At 27.6% G+C, this 20749-nt stretch overlaps 1 protein-coding gene and 1 non-coding gene across 2 annotated transcripts; both read left to right on the top strand.

Moving 5' to 3' along the window:
• Positions 1–4325: 4325 nt before the first annotated feature.
• LOC132937657 (U5 spliceosomal RNA) lies at positions 4326–4449 on the top strand. Its single transcript, XR_009663759.1, has one exon. It is a non-coding gene; the product is annotated as a U5 spliceosomal RNA (small nuclear RNA).
• Positions 4450–13642: 9193 nt separating this feature from the next.
• Positions 13643–19156, top strand: LOC132936456 (WD repeat-containing protein 13-like). Its single transcript, XM_061003187.1, has 10 exons — positions 13643–14083; positions 15317–15372; positions 15451–15570; positions 16471–16641; positions 16704–16857; positions 17174–17340; positions 17405–17548; positions 17613–17797; positions 17861–17988; positions 18064–19156. The coding sequence occupies exons 1-10, from the start codon at positions 14011–14013 to the stop codon at positions 18264–18266; spliced, it is 1401 nt and encodes a 466-aa protein (XP_060859170.1). The 5' UTR covers positions 13643–14010; the 3' UTR covers positions 18267–19156.
• The last annotated feature ends 1593 nt before the right edge of the window (positions 19157–20749 follow it).

Below are 20749 nucleotides of genomic sequence, written 5' to 3'. Positions count from 1 at the left end.
ACCGTAGGGACATGAAATTTTGACTGAATGTTTATATTAGCATTTTCTATACACCATAAAATTTACAAAATATTTTGACTCTTTTTGAGCTGTTTACGGCCATTGTCAGTTTTCAATTTTTTTAGTTTTTTTTTCTATAAATATCAATAAAATTTTATCTGTTGAGTAAAAAAACTTGAAAATTTAATAGAAGGCTCCTAGGTTATTGTTTCAAAGGCAGATGAAAAAAATTAAAAATCCTTAGTCACAGTTTTTAATTATAAGCATTTAAAGTTCAAATTTTGACAAAATACGGAAAAATCACGAAAAATAGCAAATTATTTTGAGTTGAGAATTCATAAAAATTTTTCTATTTAAATCTAAGATTTGAAAATGTAATATAAGATTACTCATAAGTTTGTCTACCTTTATCAAAAAAAAAATGTCTAGAAGAAACTTAAATTAAATTTTTATGAGCGTCTGAAATTTATATTTTTACAACATTTGTTATTTACTCGATTTCTCATGTAACAATTTTCTTATTTTATTGCAATTAAAAAACGAATGACTGTAGATACTTGAAAATTTCACTGAATGTTCATATTAGCATTTTCTATACACCATAATATGTTGAAAATATTTTGACTCTTTTTGAGCTGTTTACGGACATTGTCAGTTTTTAATTTTTCTAGTTTTTTTTTCTATAAATATCAATAAAATTGTATTTGTTGGGTAAAAAAGCGTGAAAAATGAATATAAGGCTCCTGATATATCGTTCTAATAGCAGTTGAAAAATATTAAAAATACATAGGCACAATTTTTTTTTATAAGCATTTAAAGTTCAAATTTTGACAACATTTATCAAATTTATAATTTATTAATTATTTTGTGGTTAAAAATGTATAAAATGTTTAACTTTTATGGCTAAAGATTGAAAATTTAAAACAAGGCTCCAAGTAAATAGGTTATATATAAATTACTTTATTCACAATAATATCATCAAATATACTTGGTAAAATCATAGGCTGACTGACCGTTTTCGCTCAGAATCGTTTTTCTTATACAATGATATTATATCATTGAATTCAAATTTAACACCATCCATTACAGTGACCCACTTGTAACCTACTGTACAGCAGAGCGACATCCACTTATCCACCTTTTTTTTCTTTACCTTTAGGTTTAGACTTAAGATCATATATTTATTATACAAATCATATAAAAACATGTGCAAATTTAAAATACTTCAAAATGTTCTAAAAATCATTATATGCAAAAAATGACCTTAAATTTAAAATCGTCAACAATTTCAATGTAGGTATATGTTATAAAACGAGTATCGCGTAGATTTGGAAAACAATGCAAAGTGCATATAATCCCAACCTCAATCATTACAGTTGTAATATAAAATATCGCAAAATAAACTTTTTTCAAATTAAAAATAAAAACTTTTTTTTTTTCTACGTAGTGATTTTTATTACACTCGATTCAGAATCAGAACTAAGAACGTTAGTAGTATGGAATAGCCGGTTCTGGGTCCCCCCCCGCTTCACCCCCCATCCACCCTAGACACCATGCGCGCTTCCCCCTCCCAGGTTAGGTTAAAACCATCTTATACCATCATACTACACAATAAATGTCGAATACTTAAATACAGGGGCGTAATTACGGGTGGGGGGGGGGAAATGGGGGATAGATCCCCCCATGTGCTGTATTTATATATTGTCTTATACCTACAAATAGTTCAAATAAAAACTTATAAATTATTACGAAACAAAAAAAACAAAAAAAAAATGTTTAGAAGTTGTGTATACTTAAATATTACCCGTATATAAATATTTACCCGTTAACGATAAGCATGATTTCAAAATAAATGGTCTGATTCATTTTAATTCTTATTTATTAATAAACATTGGGTGCCTTGCCACACACTGTACCTAATTTTGAATAGATTATAGATGGTAAGTAATCCGATAATGGGAAAAACCACCATTCCATAAACATAATATAATAATAAAAATGTAACTTCAAGATTTACATTTCGTAGAACGAATAATAGCCATAGATAGTAGGTACTAAGAACGCGCGCCGACACAAAGTATCTACATTGATTATTGCGATTACGTATAAACAGTAAACACTACACAGTAGGTATACACACCGTGACACCGTGTCTTTCTCTCATATTCACAGTGTCAGTTACATTTTTATAAGCTAAAAGCAAAATGGAGCAAAAAAAAAGAAAATTACCAGCAACTAGCAGTACTTTATTGAATTTTTTAAAAAGAAGCCTGGGCCTGACGTAAGTATTACAATTTAAAATACTAAACATTATTAGACCCGGAATTAAATGTTTAAATATTATGTATGACGTATTCAACTTATTATAATTAGCATTACAACTCGCTCTAAAATTATGCAAAATTAAATTAACACCAGTTAAAAAAAGTACCTATTAAAAATATAATTGCAGTCACTGCAGTTTATTCAATAGCTATTAGTTATGTCATATTAATTATTATAAAACATTTAAATGAGTTTATTAAAAAAAAAATAGAATTTTGATGATGTATCACGTGAAAAATATCATGTTGAAAATAAAAATTTGATTCAAGCTGTCCAAGAAACTAATAATAAGGTACAGTACCTATTGTTCTATCGTTCTATGATATTATACCTGTAGCTTGACTCCTGCCTGCTAACATTGCATTAAAATTAATATATTAGATAGTGCTTCGTAATTTTTTAGAGGGAACATGAGTTCACAATTTGAAATATAAATACATTAAATAGTTCTTATAAATTAAATAATTACACTTTGTAATATACATTTCTCACATACCTAACTATAGTATTAATAATATAAGTAAATATATATTTTATTTTATTTATTTATATAATATAATATTACAATATGATGGTTTAAGATGGTTTTATCTAATATTTATAGTGGTATAAGTTGTGTTTATCATATTATATCAATCAAACTATGTATATATTATATATAAATATATATATATTGAGTAATATTTATTAATATTTTTTTTTATATTATGTATCACACCCATCATATTATTTATTTTGGCTATTACAAGAACAAAATATAGACCGACTCATAACAAACGTATAGGATTACTGTATTATTCATCATATACGTTGTACGACTTTAGTAATTATTGTTAATTTTAGTTTTATATTACCATATTATATTGCATTATTTAACTACGCAATTTTTTTTTACATAATGTTATATTATAATATTATATTATATAAATAAATAAAATAAAATATATATTTACTTATATTATTAATATTATAGTTAGGTATGTGAAAAATGTATATTACAAATTGTAATTATTTAATTTATAAGAACTATTTAATGTATTTATATTTCAAATTGTGAATTCATGGGCCCCCACACGAACATGTTCAGTGGGCCCATTATCTACTTGAAGAATAAATAAAATTGAAATAAAATAAAATAAAATATGATAAAAAACAGATAATTACATATTTTTTAAAAATTAAATAAGAAATATTTTAATTGTCAACACAGTTTTAAATTTTAAATAAATATAATTTCGCAACCAAGTTGTTACCTACATGATATTAATATGATTCCAGTAAACAGCGCTCGTAATATAATGATGAACTCGATTTATTCAACCCGTGTAAAAACCCGTCGGAGGTGACGGTAAATAAAATTGCGTCTGGCACCGCCACCGATCTTGGAATTCCGGAATTTCTATTTCCGCACAATACGCAGCATATAATTAATTGTTTTCGTGTGTGATACAAAGAACTGTGCGGTACATAGACTAAAAAGAGATATATGATAATATAATGATAGTTAATACACACTGATAGTATCGAAATTTAGTCGAAATGAGATTTATTTTATGGAACCAAAAATAAACACTTATTAGTTATTATCAAGATCAACTAGATCTATTGTTTGTACTTTGAAAGTGCCGGCACCGTTGGAGAACAATAAACAACAGACCTATTCAATTATTTCGTCATGCTTTTTAACGCATAATAATGGTTTGGAAAAAAATTCGTTCAAGCTCCGGTGTTTTGAAGAACAGTCGATAGATGGCGCTCGCGAGCATAATCATTAGTTGACATAATTACGACGCGACGCGAGTAGCCCGGCATTTCGGGCACGCTGTGACCTTAAGTTTTCGCGATCGACTGTTGCGCCGACGTGAAAAGTTTTCACCGGACGCACACAGACCCCTCCACGACTTGCTAACCTGGACAACCGTGTTTAAAAAACACCAGCCCGTTGCACGGCATCTTTTCCTCGCCGATTGTATATAGGGAATCGAACACCATTAAAAAGTTAACTCCGGTTCCCTTTCAAAACGAAAAAATCTTTCGCCTTTTACTAAAGATTTCCGTGGAGGGGAGCATTCAAAGGAGTCTAGAAATGTAATTTTTACAATTGCCTGACCTTCCGGTCGGGCTTCTAATACTACATTGCCAATTCACTAAATTTTTGCTAATATATTATAATTAAATATTAAACTATTCATACAACAACGTCATTTAGACTATAGTGCTAAACAGAATATATACATATACAACAATACTACATAATGTACAACAATACAAAAGACTAAACGTTAGCATATTATAGAAACTGATGACGAACCATCAACAACCATTTTTTTTCAACAAAATTTAATAATTTCCATCTAATTGTGATAGGTCATAGTTGTCTTTTTTACTCTTAAGCTTTAAGCTGATCATTATAGCTAATTAGTAATTATTAATTATTATTTATTATTATCCCTCCGAGATAGTAGGTATATTATAGGTAGAGGGCAATATTATAAGAATTTATTCTACACTATATTTTAGTACCTACAGTGTCTCAGGTCTCTATTATTAACGAATACCTATATAGTATTTGAGAGGAGACAAGCAAAAGCTTGATCAATGACTAGAATAGACAATATTTGAAACGGAGTTTGTTCAAATCTCGTTTCATTTGAAACTTTATTTTCATATTCAACTTGATATACAGTATATCCCAGAGTCCCGTATCACCCTTATTATGTCCGTGGAAAATCAATATATTTAAATGCAGTTTTTTTACAGGTATAAGTATGAAAATTCTGATTGAATAGCATAATATTCAATTTTCTTTTTCAAAAATTTTTTTATAAGTTTTTTTAATTTCCAATTTGTTGATCGTATTTTTTAAAACAGTTCAATAAAAATTATTAAAATTTAATGAAAATCGCTTAAGTTAATTATTATTTTTAATTTCTAAGAATAATAGTTTTGCCATTAAATCAGAATATCCATACTTGTTACTGTAAAAAAAAACTTTAAAGAAAGAACACAAGTGAATAATTTTAATTATAATTTACAAAACTGAGTTATGCGCGTAAATTATAGGGGTATATGTACATTGTACAATAATATGATGGGTGTGATATATAATATAAAAATAAATATTACACAAGTGATACTAATGTGAAAGATAATATGGTATATATACTCTGGTATATAAAGTATATACCTAGTCAGACATGTAAACGTATATAGGATGGTATGTACCTACTATAGTATATTATACTAAACCATATACATCATACATGTATACGTATATGGTATAGTATAATATAGTATATAATAATAATAATAATTATGTTTATACATAGAAATACGTTTTCATAAATTTTATTTTAATGTTATATTGATAATTATAATAATTTGAAAAAGTTAAATACTTTACATTAAAAATAATATAGGTATAATATACATCATATTATATAAGCAGTGGCATAACTGAGAATGTTTGATGGGGGGGGGGGGGGATCAAAATAAATTTGTAGGGTAAACTTGTGGGGCCCTTTACACCCACGGCCCACACCCTCCTTATCTATATTTTGTATAAATTAATTTCACAACTATTCAGACCTATTTACAAAATATAATAACCATACAATTATTAATTTATTAAAAACATAATATCATTTTAATTTACCGTTGAGTATTGATTCAGCTAAATCACAACCAGTTAAACTGTTAATAGTAATAAATTTCAGACTAAATCCGACATAAGGCATTAGCATTCGAAAAGCTTACGGTATTTTTTTTCTTCGTCTGATAACAAATCACGTTTAATAAACAAAGCAATGTCATTTTTACGAGCATCAAAATATTCCCTCTAAAAAATTACGAAGCACTATCTAATTTATTAATTTTAATGCAATGTTAGCAGGCAGGAGTCAAGCTACAGGTATAATATCATAGAACGATAGAACAATAGGTACTGTACCTTATTATTAGTTTCTTGGACAGCTTGAATCAAATTTTTATTTTCAACATGATATTTTTCACGTGATACATCATCAAAATTCTATTTTTTTTTTAATAAACTCATTTAAATGTTTTATAATAATTAATATGACATAACTAATAGCTATTGAATAAACTGCAGTGACTGCAATTATATTTTTAATAGGTACTTTTTTTAACTGGTGTTAATTTAATTTTGCATAATTTTAGAGCGAGTTGTAATGCTAATTATAATAAGTTGAATACGTCATACATAATATTTAAACATTTAATTCCGGGTCTAATAATGTTTAGTATTTTAAATTGTAATACTTACGTCAGGCCCAGGCTTCTTTTTAAAAAATTCAATAAAGTACTGCTAGTTGCTGGTAATTTTCTTTTTTTTTTGCTCCATTTTGCTTTTAGCTTATAAAAATGTAACTGACACTGTGAATATGAGAGAAAGACACGGTGTCACGGTGTGTATACCTACTGTGTAGTGTTTACTGTTTATACGTAATCGCAATAATCAATGTAGATACTTTGTGTCGGCGCGCGTTCTTAGTACCTACTATCTATGGCTATTATTCGTTCTACGAAATGTAAATCTTGAAGTTACATTTTTATTATTATATTATGTTTATGGAATGGTGGTTTTTCCCATTATCGGATTACTTACCATCTATAATCTATTCAAAATTAGGTACAGTGTGTGGCAAGGCACCCAATGTTTATTAATAAATAAGAATTAAAATGAATCAGACCATTTATTTTGAAATCATGCTTATCGTTAACGGGTAAATATTTATATACGGGTAATATTTAAGTATACACAACTTCTAAACATTTTTTTTTTGTTTTTTTTGTTTCGTAATAATTTATAAGTTTTTATTTGAACTATTTGTAGGTATAAGACAATATATAAATACAGCACATGGGGGGGATCTATCCCCCATTTCCCCCCCCCCCCACCCGTAATTACGCCCCTGTATTTAAGTATTCGACATTTATTGTGTAGTATGATGGTATAAGATGGTTTTAACCTAACCTGGGAGGGGGAAGCGCGCATGGTGTCTAGGGTGGATGGGGGGTGAAGCGGGGGGGGACCCAGAACCGGCTATTCCATACTACTAACGTTCTTAGTTCTGATTCTGAATCGAGTGTAATAAAAATCACTACGTAGAAAAAAAAAAAGTTTTTATTTTTAATTTGAAAAAAGTTTATTTTGCGATATTTTATATTACAACTGTAATGATTGAGGTTGGGATTATATGCACTTTGCATTGTTTTCCAAATCTACGCGATACTCGTTTTATAACATATACCTACATTGAAATTGTTGACGATTTTAAATTTAAGGTCATTTTTTGCATATAATGATTTTTAGAACATTTTGAAGTATTTTAAATTTGCACATGTTTTTATATGATTTGTATAATAAATATATGATTTTAAGTCTAAACCTAAAGGTAAAGAAAAAAAAAAGTTAATTTTCATCGATGTTCTGTCTGTAAAACTTTTTTACAATCAGATAAAAGTTTAAAATGTATATCAGAAAAAACAAAATACTAAAAATTATCCTAAAAAAAGACTCAAGATACCACACAAAATATTTACAATGACATGAATGTACTACCAATAAAAAAATTATTTTCCAAAGCGTCGGTACTTTACATAATTAAAAATAACCTTACTTTTAAAACTGAACACGGACATAATACTAGACAAATATCTAATATCAAAGTACCAGCTATGCACAAAAAATTAACACAATCCACATACTTATATATTGGTCCAAAAATTTACAGTATACTACCATCAGAAATTAAACACAGCAACGCTTTTAAGATTCTTAAAAAAAAAATTACACTTTGGCTATTACAAGAACAAAATATAGACCGACTCATAACAAACGTATAGGATTACTGCATTATTCATCATATACGTTGTACGACTTTAGTAATTATTGTTAATTTTAGTTTTATATTACCATATTATATTGCATTATTTAACTACGCAATTTTTTTACATAATGTTATATTATAATATTATATTATAAATAAATAGTACCGTACAATGATAAAGTGTGGGAAATCTATTTGAACGCATTCTACTCTAAAACGGTACATGTCCTGCTCATGGCCTCCATAGAGTTTCGGAGGAAGTACGAAATCAGTTTGGTACTGTTCATAAAATCGTATCCAACAGAAAAAAATTTTCGAAAATTACGCACCGGAGATCCCTATACTTCCAGAATCAATCATAACTCGTTGGTATAGCTGCATCAATGCAATACTTTATTATTGTAAATACTATGAAAAAATGTGTGATGATGTAAATATTATGTTGGATGAATACTAATTAATACCTAACATTATTTAATAATCGTATCTGTATTCGATAAATTAAATTTTTTTAAAATTAGAATCTGGGAATAGATTCAGTATAACAGCTCCAAATCATAAAAAAAAAAAAATATAAATAAAATATTTATGATTCAAAAATATTTTTTTATAAAATAATAGATGCATATTATACTGCGTATTTGCGTTTTTTTAATACATACGTATGCACACATTCCATTGTTTTTAGCGCATAAAGTTCCAAGTCCTGGTGATAAGTAATAATTAATATAAATGTATAGTATATATAATCAATTGTTGTTATTAATGTTAGTTTTAATGATATGAATATAATATGATAAATCGTGTTATATAACAGCTTAAGTATAGTATTGTTCTATGAGTATAGATAACCTGATATCATAGAAGTAACACAGGTATAAATATTATTATTGCCTATTAGCTATTTTTAGAATATGTAATTTACGGAGATGTCATCTGTATATTATATAAAACAGTAAACTGACTGACTGATCTATCAACCATTGGACGGATCGGGCTGAAATTTGGCATACAGATAGCTATTATGTTGTATGCGTCCGTTAATAAAACGTCCACCTCCCCCCCTAAAAAAAACACAAAGCTAAGTGACACAAAAAGATGGCTTTTTATTCAAGAAATCCATGTTTTGTAACCTTTATGCTTATTAACTGTACAGATTGTCGATGTGTTTTTGTGTAATAAAAAAAAAAATTTCTTTAATTTAAGAATAAAGTTGGATTAACAGTTATGTTGTGAATAATTTGATATTAAGATGAGTGATGTAGGTACCTAACAAGGTAATTATTATATTTAATATTCGAATGTAGGTGTACCTATTATCATGGGCAATTTTTATGGTGGTCAAACTTTATTTTATGTCGATATACCGTATACTTAAAATATTTGGAGACTAAAATATATACTTAATCAGTGGAAACTAGAAAGCATAACATAATAATATTATTGTGTAAGCTAAATCTCTATTGTAGTATGTAAAATTAAAAGACATTAAAGAAAAAGCTTGATAAGATGATGGTTCATTTAATAACAACATTCTGCATTTCTATATTTTCCTATTACTTTATTTTTGCATAAAACAGAATTTATTTCCCAAGTCCATAAGTCGTAACGTTATGAATATAATGTATACTATACGATACACCTAATGTTATAATTTATAGTTATTAGGTATAAATATATTTATTTTTAAATGTATCACACTGTGCGTCTGTATATTAATTATAACTCATACAAATAATAACTAAAGTCATACACACAAATATAACATAATAAAAAAGTTCCTTGAATTGTATTCAAAAAAGATATTAGTATAGTACCTATATAATAAATAGTATTATAGTAATATTTTAATGTAGTAATTCTATAACACCATATATATATGCTCAAAGCTTAAACAGTCAAACACAACGATGAATAGTGAAGAATAATACAAGATAAAGAGAATTTGTCGTGTCATATTGTTATCCTTTGGAGTTCACAGTTAAACAGTTATCACAAATATGAGAATAGGCTTTTATTTTATTCTTAGATCACTATACCACAGAATAGATGAAATCTATTCTATGATTATACTATGGATGTATCTAGAGAGCCTTTATCTTTATATACCTAGGCTCTCTAGATGGATCTATATTTATTATCAAATCAGTGTATTATGTTTAAATATAATATTATATTGAAAAAGGTGGATAAGTGGATGTCGCTCTGCTGTACAGTAGGTTACAAGTGGGTCACTGTAATGGATGGTGTTAAATTTGAATTCAATGATATAATATCATTGTATAAGAAAAACGATTCTGAGCGAAAACGGTCAGTCAGCCTATGATTTTACCAAGTATATTTGATGATATTATTGTGAATAAAGTAATTTATATATAACCTATTTACTTGGAGCCTTGTTTTAAATTTTCAATCTTTAGCCATAAAAGTTAAACATTTTATACATTTTTAACCACAAAATAATTAATAAATTATAAATTTGATAAATGTTGTCAAAATTTGAACTTTAAATGTTTATAAAAAAAAATTGTGCCTATGTATTTTTAATATTTTTCAACTGCTATTAGAACGATATATCAGGAGCCTTATATTAAATTTTCACGCTTTTTTACCCAACAAATAAAAGTTTATTGATATTTATAGAAAAAAAAACTAAAAAAATTGAAAACTGACAATGTCCGTAAACAGCTCAAAAAGAGTCAAAATATTTTCAACATTTTATGGTGTATAGAAAATTCTAATATAAACATTCAGTGAAATTTTCAAGTATCTACAGTCATTCGTTTTTTAATTACAATAAAATAAGAAAATTGTTACATGAGGAATCGAGTAAATATCAAATGTTGTAAAAATATAAATTTCAGACGCTCATAAAAATGTAATTTAAGTTTCTTCTAGACATTTTTTTTTTTAATAGAGGTAGACAAACTTATGATTAATCTTATATTAAATTTTCAAATCTTAGATTTAAAAAGAAAAATTTTTATGAATTCTCAACTCAAAATAATTTGCTATTTTTCGTGATTTTTCCGTATTTTGTCAAAATTTGAACTTTAAATGCTTATAAATAAAAACTGTGACTAAGGATTTTTATTTTTTTATATCTGCATTTGAAACAATAACCTAGGAGCCTTCTATTAAATTTTCAAGCTTTTTTACTCAACAGATAAAATTGTATTGATATTTATAGAACAAAAGACTAAAAAAAATGGAAACTGAAAATGTCCGTAAACAGCTCAAAATAAGTCAAAATATTTGGAAAATGTCATAGTGTATAGAAAATGCTCATTTAAATATTCAGTCAAAATTCCATGTCGCTTTTGAAAACTACTGGGAAAATTTTTACTTTTGACCCCCTAAAGTACCAACTAGATTCACTTTCCTATCAGAAAAGTTACTGTTGAAGAAAATCCAAGCACTTTTACTGTCCTAAAAGGTGATGACAGACACAAATATAAAAAAAAATAAAAAAAACATACATCATTGTAAAATCAATATATTCATCGCTTCGCTCAGAATCTAAAACTACCCAAAATACTTATGATCAAGGATATGCTTGTATATACTTGATAAAAATATATGCAAAGAGTATATTAAGGATTATAATATCAGCACCCGTTTGGGAAAACGGTTTTCCTGGTACTTGGTTTAGGTTACGAATTCCAAATTTTCGATTACGAATGGTTACTAATCGGTTATTAAAGTATGGAACCAATTTCGAAGAAAATAGTTTAGATTGTGGTGCTAGTTTAACGAACCTTCTAAATTTATTATATTTTTTTCTTTTTGAAGAGGGGGAGGGGGTAGATTAGGTTTGTATTAGGTGATAAGTATTCTAGTTCAACTAGAAAAAACTAGAGAAAAAAAAATCAAGTGTTCCCTTTCAAAATATATTATGGTTACGGTACTGCTATAATACGTAGTTGATTTTTTTAATTTATATATTTAAATTATACTAAAAAATGAATTTTTTTTACCAACAATGTTATTTTAACCAGTTTATGGAGTCTTCATTATTAACTCTGCATGTTCACAATTTAAGTCATAGAAAATTAATAGGTCCAAATATAAAGTACTTATTAAGTATGCATCTTGCTGCTAGTATTTAATAAAAAAAAACCTAGCAATTAGTATTAATGTATTATGCTATGTAATGTATAAAATCACTTCAATGTTGCACATTGCATATTTCTTAGTTTTCGGTATTTATCATATTTTGCCATTTTGGCATAATCTGATCATGCATTTTTTTTACATTTATTATGAACACAATACTTATGTCATATTATTGATAATAGTTTTAATGTAAATAAGTACCAATATGTTTGTTGTACCTATATCGAAAACCGAATTTGCTCGAGAACTTTAAAAATACGATCTAAATTTGAAATATATAATTACCTATTATAGGTACATAGGTGATAATATATCGTTAAAAGGCTAAAATAATGGTCGACGCAAGTAATTAAGTATAAATGAACACATGAACTATAATTTATTTTTCATTTATACAAGTTTGAAAGCCAAAGTATATCCTAATTGTAGCCGCATAAATTAAAGCTATGAAAATTAACTCTTAAGGGTATTTTAATAAGCACCGATTTTAAAGACTCCAATATAGGTAATTTTATACGTGACTCGTGAGGATCGGGTTAATGTGCTCTCATTAATATTGTTTATTGGTGTGTGTTAAAGACATTTTGAAAGGGAAGTGCTCTTTAAGAGCATACAAATTACAAAGTTTAAAATTTGTTACAAGTGGATATTCACGCTTGATTTCCCATAATCAAACGATAATCTTATTTTCGTGTAGCTAAAATACGAATATTCGTATACATAGATTCTTGAAAAATTCACAAATTGTTTATAATAGCATTTTCCATACATTGTATAATTTATTTTTTGACCTTATGCTGTTTATAGACATTTTCAATTTTTTTTTAGTTTTTTTTTCTGTAAATATTTATCAAAAAGCTTGAAAATGTATTACAACTTACAAGATTCCTCGTAGGTAAGTGGTTCTTATAGCCATTAAAAAATATATTAAATCTACATATTTTATATAAATGTTTATTTAATAAGTTCAAGTGTTGACAAATTTCGTAAAATTCACTAAAATAAAAAAATTGTTTTACGAGTTGAACGTTTATAAAATATTCAATTTAAGATTCTGAGCGGACTGCGGAGCGATGAATGTCTTGATTTTACAATGTGTGTTTTATTTATTGTGTTTGTGTCCCGTGTAGACGGCAAGCAAATACTATAGATTTAGTATATATTACTATAGATATCTATGGTATTTGCGGCAAGTATAGTCGAAATAATGCTTAGAATTCAACTTCAGAAACTGAATTTAGATACAACATTCGCTATATACTTATCTATGGATACACAATACACTACAGCTGATTCCACATCGTCTTATCGCTACTGTAAACAGTAAACACCAATATAAGCAACACAACAGAATAATTCTGTGGCAACACGAACGTCGCATAGATAATGCACGGAGTACGAGCTAAGATATTAAAACTGCTTCTATTTTCTAATAATTCGTGCCACATAAATGGATAATAGAACAATTTTTGTTACCTACATTCATTGTTATGCGTTTCTAACATAGACTTATAAATTAACTATTCCACTGTTTGACGGACATTTAATTGAATGGAGCTTCACTACGATGTGTCTATACTGATTAACAGGAAAATAATTTTATTATTCATCCTAATCTGAATCTTAATTACATAATTTAACCATGTATGATCTAGTGTGATTGCGATCAACTAGGTACTGTTATATAAGTGATTTGTATTCAGTTTTTGACAGCAAAATGTGGCAACAACAAGCCTTTGTTTTGGATTCCAAATTTAATGCCTATAGAACTTCAAACCACCCAAACTTTAGTAAGTTTAGTATTGTAATTAAATACTTTAAAAAAAGTATCATCTATAATTCAATTATAAGCTAAGTTCTAGAGTTAAATTAAATTTAGACCCATTTAAGAGGACGTTACACTCGCATGTGTTGTCTCCGTCATACACATGTAGGACATGGCAAATTTCCGTTTACTAGTTTCAATCGGGTGCTGTCAGTTTTGATATTAGAGTTAATTGACCTATTATCAAACTTTTAAGTAACAACATTATCCGTGTTCTCTCGTTGATTTTTTACGATATTTTAATTTTTAAGTGAGTTATGACTTTATAAGTGTGTAAAACATTAATATTTGAAAATTTTAATAATTCACTTAAAAATTAAAATTTTATAAAAATTCATCGAGAAAATACAGATAACGTTGCTACCTAAAAATTTGATAATAGGTCAATTCACTCTAAAATCAAAATTAACAGCACACTATTGAAACCTGTGAACAAAAATTTGATATGTTGTCCATGTCCGTGTGTAAGACAAAGACAATACATGTGTGTGTGACGTCCTCTTAAGGGATTGATAATTAATATAGAAAATTTTAATGACATTTTGAGAAAATTTGTAATTTATATAAAGGTTAAGTAATACAAAGTAAGTTACAAGCAATCCCATGTTGATTCTATTGTTGGTTATTGCATATTTACGAGATTATATTACGGATAAACAGTTCTATAACCAATTGTACACAGCGTAAAGAAGATAATATTTACTGTTTCGTAGTGTTCTTATTTTGTTCGTTTGTATCATTTATATAATGAAAGTTGTTAATCTTTTAAAATTTGTTTATTTTAAGTTTTTCAAACATAAATACATTTTCATAATAATAATGATATCAAAAATAAAAATGCTACTTTACAGCAAATATTGTTTTCTGTATGATATAGGTTTAAATTGCAACTGTTTCTTGGCGTCCTCAATAAATAAATTTTATTTTAAATACCTATAAAATTTATAAAAATTCCAAGGATCTTAAGAAAATCTTCTTATTTTTGTATATTCATTTTTGCATAATAATGAAATATTCATTATTAAGTGTGCTACTAATTATTATTAGTCCTTAACAATATTTTATTATTATTTTATCTTATTTGAAAGTTTTGTGATCTTACTATATTACCTATTTTAAATAAAAACCTTTTTTATAATTCATTATATCAAGTAGAGTATTATAGAGAATAATTAATTTGGTGTATTTTTTTTTTCAGGAACGCTTTACATTAGGAGAAGAAGTCAACTTCTCCGAGAAAAATCTAAACAAGATGTAAGTTTTAATATTAACAGTATAGATTTTAGTACAAACTTTAGGCACGCATGTATTAATTGTTTATTTTTTTTTAAGGATATGATTCCAGGTATGAGAAGAAAGTATTTACGTATTAGGTCAGCAATTTTACAAAACAGATATAATGTAAATTTTGATATGCAGTCCAACAGTGCCTGTAGCCAAAGTACTAGTTTGGTAAATACTCAAATATAGATATGATTTATTGAGTTCACAAAGAAATGTAATGTAAAATATTTTTCTTTTTCTCAAACCACTCGAAAGGGTTTTTATTTATAACAATCAATGATCTTTAACAATACATTTCTAAGGTGTACATAAATATTAAATAAATAAATATACACAAACATGTTTAGGTTATCACTCCCAGTGGAGAGGCGCCAATCTTGGTCTAATATTTTATACTCGTATGATCTTTGCTGTTATAGATTCCTTATGTCTTATGAGTTATCGATTAGTTAAATTGCTGCTAGATTGGTTAATTGATCCAGCCTTATGCCCTTGTTATCTCGTGTTTGTGGCAAACTTTGTAACTACATCTTGGATGTCATCATCAAATCTTTGTAGATAACGTTGTTTGTTTTACCAGTAGGCTGCAACTATGACAGCAACTTTTGGCAGCGTTGAATAGTCTCAATGTTGGACTTACTAGTACAACCCCTCAATTGTATTCCATATGTCTATATTGTAGTAGTTTATATGAAACTCATAATCTATTGCAGCATTTCCTATATGGTGGTTTGCGTGTATATCTGAGGAGGTCTGCAATTCGTCTTGATATATTTAAATAATAATTTTTAATAACCAGCTGAATATGGTAATAAAAGTACTTACTGTTATTTTTAAAAGTTACAATATAAATCAATATAACAAAGTTATATTTGTATCACACTGTAAAATATGCATATAGTTAAGAAAATAAAGAATTAAAACTTTTATTTTTATTATGAGGTTCACAGCAAGTTTCCTATCTCTAAGTAGTCTGTTGGTGGATAAGTTTGGGATATGCTGATATATAGTATAAATATCAATTCAATTGAACTATTTAAATTATTACACGGTTTTTACTTTTAACAGATGAGTTTAAATAAAGACAAACAATTAGAAATTGATGTAGCACCTCGAAAGTATGATTTTTTATCATCACCTATTCCAACCACCCATGCTCAAGCTTCCAAAGCTATTGTTGGAAATAGTACTATGGAAGAAAATTATGCATTCAATAATGTTCACCACATCTATGATCAGGTACATATCTCTTTATTTATATATTTTTTTTATGTTAGTTATTTTCTTGTATGATTATTTAGCATTCAGATGCAGTAACAATGTTGAAGTTTGCTAATAATGACAAATCAAAATTATGTTGTGCGTCAAACGATGGAACTCTTAGTATTTGTGATGTTTTGACATCACCACCATGTGTAAAAGCTATACTAAGATGTCATACAGGCCCAGTAACAGGTATTACATATAATATTATGCTTTTATCGTTATGTACTATTTATTATAGGGGAAAATAAGGCAAACAGATTGAAAGTAGTTATAGGAGCAATCCAAAAGTTTTCTTTGTAGGATTAATGGCAAATAAAAAAAGTTTTAACAAAACATGATGGAATATTAATAATAAATGTAAGAGAAGTGGTTAATAAATTTAAACATACCCTTTTGCTAAAATATTAAATAAAAAAGAGATTCCCTAACACAAAATTATAATGGACCAAGAAATAAGTGAGAATTTTTTTCAATATGAATCAGTAATAAAAATAATTTATTTTAGGTTGTGATTGGTCTGCTTCGGATGAATTAATCGCTAGCTGTTCTACTGATGCCACTATTTGCTTTTGGGACGCAATTCGACATTGTTGTCTAAGATGTGTCAGTGATCCTTTTTATTCATCTGTTTTGGTCTGTTTATTTAATCCTATAAACAACAATATTCTCATTGTATGGTATTTATATATTTATTACTAGCTATGTGTCTTGTAGTATAATTTAACTTTAATTGTAGACTGGAAACAAGGCTGGATTTGTGTGCGTATTAAATGTATCAACGGGTATGTACCCTAAAGGTGGAAAGCACAAAATTGGTGGTCAAATTTTATCTCTTGCAGTTAATAGTAGTGGACAAATAATATGGGTTGGAAATGACAAGGTAATAATATTCATATAACTATTTGATTAAGTTACTAAAAATAATAATGTTTATGTACATATAGAGTGAAATTGTGTCTCTCAAATTAAACAGCAGTGATAATAGTATTCTTACTAAGTGTCATCGAATTATAACATCTCCAAATCGTGGTGCAATTACTTGTTTGAGCTGGAGATCATGGATTAGCCGAGAAGCAAGAGATCCAATGTTGTTAGCAAATTGTGCAAATAATATATTATGTCTTTACAAGTTTGTTAAATAAAATAAATTTAAAACAAATTACCAAAGTATAATATTGTTATTGTATTTTAGGGTTTCTGAAAATGACGGTGGCTCGTTGTATTTAAAAAAGAAGTTTTTGGTTCATCATGCTCGCAGTAATCACTTGCTACGTTCAACGTTCTGTCCTATTATGTCATTTAGACAGGGTGCTTGTGTTGGTATGTGTTAAGTTTTATTATTATATTATCAGAAATGTGTAATTATAAATATAATTTAATATTTTAATTTTACAGTTACAAGCAGTGAAGATTCTTGCATTTATTTTGTAGATGTAGAAAGAGATTCTAATTATGCCGTCAACAAATTGCAAGGGCATGCTTGTGTGACTTTAGGTGTTACTTTTAACTACGATGAGACTATATTAGCAACAAGTGACGTGCAAGGGATAATTATTATTTGGTCTCGACAATGTCAAAAGCAACAACAACCATTATAATTACTATTGTTATATACATTATAATATACTCATTGTTATTTTAAGGAGATTCGATACTGTGATTTTCTGTTTTTGTCTAACACATGCGCAACATAGAATTTTAGACGTGTTTTTTGCCAAACATTCCAATTAAACTGTTTCTAAAAACAGATTTGAATTTGTCAAGTCTACTTAAAATTGACTTTCCCACATGTTTGATATTATGCCCCAAATTCCTAAAAATGTCATATTAAAAAAGAGAATTTAAAAATTGTCGCATTTTAATTTATGGAGAAGCTAAAATCAAAAAATCAAAAATGTGGGAAAGTTGATTTCAAGTAGACTTGACGACAAATTCAAATCTGTTTTTAGAATTCTTATCGCTTCATTAAATCAATTGGTATGTTTGGCAAAGAACCAGTCTAAAATCCTATGTTGTGTGTATGTTAGACAAAAACAGAAAACCACGGTATCAAATCCCCTTAAATTCATAATATTGAAGCTAATTGATTTAACACTATGAAAAAGTTCATAATTAATAATGACAGTATTTTTGTAAACTATAGTTCTTCTTTTCTTTAGTGTTCCTCTATTTCTTTTTCCTTATACATTAATTTATACAGTAAACTATAGTTCTTCTTTTCTTTAGTGTTCCTCTATTTCTTTTTCCTTATACATTAATTTATACAGTAATTTTAACTGTATCTGAGTCAATACTACTGGATTGTCAGTAAAAATGCCTCAGGAAAAAATAACTGGTAGAAAAAGAACCAGTGAAAATAATATCCGCATTTTTTGTTATTACCAATGTTTTATTTTATATTATATTAGTAGAAAAAAAATATTATTGTTAATATAAAATAATATACCTATAAGATGTTTTAAAATAAATTATGATATAATTTATAGTATTCAAAGGCATTTATAGATTTTTTTAACTACCTATCTATGTTTTCATTAGATATTGTATTGTATTTATAATCAATACTCAATAAATATATCAAGTATGAATATATACAATTTTTTTAATGTAGCTTATTAATATGTTTATTATTATTATGTTGTGAATATTTTTTCTATTGGGTATTATTTTTTCAGAAATTTTTTAACATGGATATGTTTTTGGACTGGGTACAGACTACAGATATTTTATTTTTTTTAACCGATTTTGTTGTAATGGTAACTTATTAACAAAAACTTAGTCAAATATACATTCCTTATTAAGGAAAAATATTGAGTAGCGCGCATTTGTAACATTTTTATTATTGTTTGTGTTAAATATTTTTGCTTAAACACTATTAAAGAGACTAGACACCCTAAATTATCATTACCCTTCTTACAGCCCTTTTATAGTAAAAAAACCAGCAGACACAAGTAGTTAGGATAGTACTATATTCACCACTAGCACTTTACTTGCTTTTCTATGGATACACTCTTAACAAGAATAAAAAAACACTACACTCCTATTTGTATTTTTTGGGTATTATAAATTAATACCACGGATGTTTTTTGTTTTGAATATTATTTCAAGAAGTATTTTTTGCATGGACATTTCGTGGATTTAAAACGCAGACTGAGCGTTTGCCGAAATACTAAACTATTGCCCAGAGAAATTCACTTTTAAAATTATAGAAAGATAATTAAAGATTACTAATTAGGTAGGCATTTAGGTGTAATAAATTTGTAATTTACGACTTTCCAATTAAAGTGATAATCAATAGACAATAAGATATATGAAGTAATTAATATGTTACCAATCCTAATCGATCTAATTTATTATAATATAATATGGTTAGAACTAGAACCTGATTCTGAAAGATAATCTCAAAGATTAGGTGACCAAACTTAATAATACATTAGCGACTTTTATTCTATCGGGACTTTAGTTCGGGGATTCGCGGCGCTTCTGTTCTACAACAATAATAATTGTCCGACGCACGAAATGATGCTATAAATCGATGAATAAATTACCGTTACCGGTTTCGGTATTAACAGATAAACATAATATTATGTATATATTTGAAAGTATAACTACACCCAAGCCACCGTTACAGACCAACAATTATTAATTCGGATTAATTTAAAAACGTTGCTTTTAAATCTTAAAGAGGTACTGTGATGTGTTTCGTTTGTTCGGGCGTCCGCGGTAAGCACTAAGCGTCTAAGCACCACAATTAATGATTATTGAACGGTTCTAATGTTCTATAATAATCTACTTTCAAATTTCAATAATAGTAAAATGTTTAAATTATGAATTATGATCTGAAAATCATTGCGGGGCGAAAATATAATCGATGCGATGTTATTTCAATATCGATGTATCGTTTGTTGCGTCTTTGAATGTGTGCCGTTTTTATCCAGTTGCATCGAGCTACCGAGGAACGCAAAAATTAGTCCTGGATGGAAAAATAGCCCAATATGCATTCTGGCATTATCACGCACATACAAACAGCAGTTCCGGACGATTGAAAATAAATTCGACTAGGCGGCCATCCCGGGACGAC

The sequence above is a fragment of the Metopolophium dirhodum genome, chromosome 1, assembly GCF_019925205.1.
Source record: "Metopolophium dirhodum isolate CAU chromosome 1, ASM1992520v1, whole genome shotgun sequence".
In the NCBI taxonomy this organism is placed as follows: Eukaryota; Metazoa; Arthropoda; class Insecta; order Hemiptera; family Aphididae; genus Metopolophium; species Metopolophium dirhodum.
Note: the sequence above shows the minus strand (reverse complement) of the source record. Positions and strands in the feature narration are given on the sequence as shown.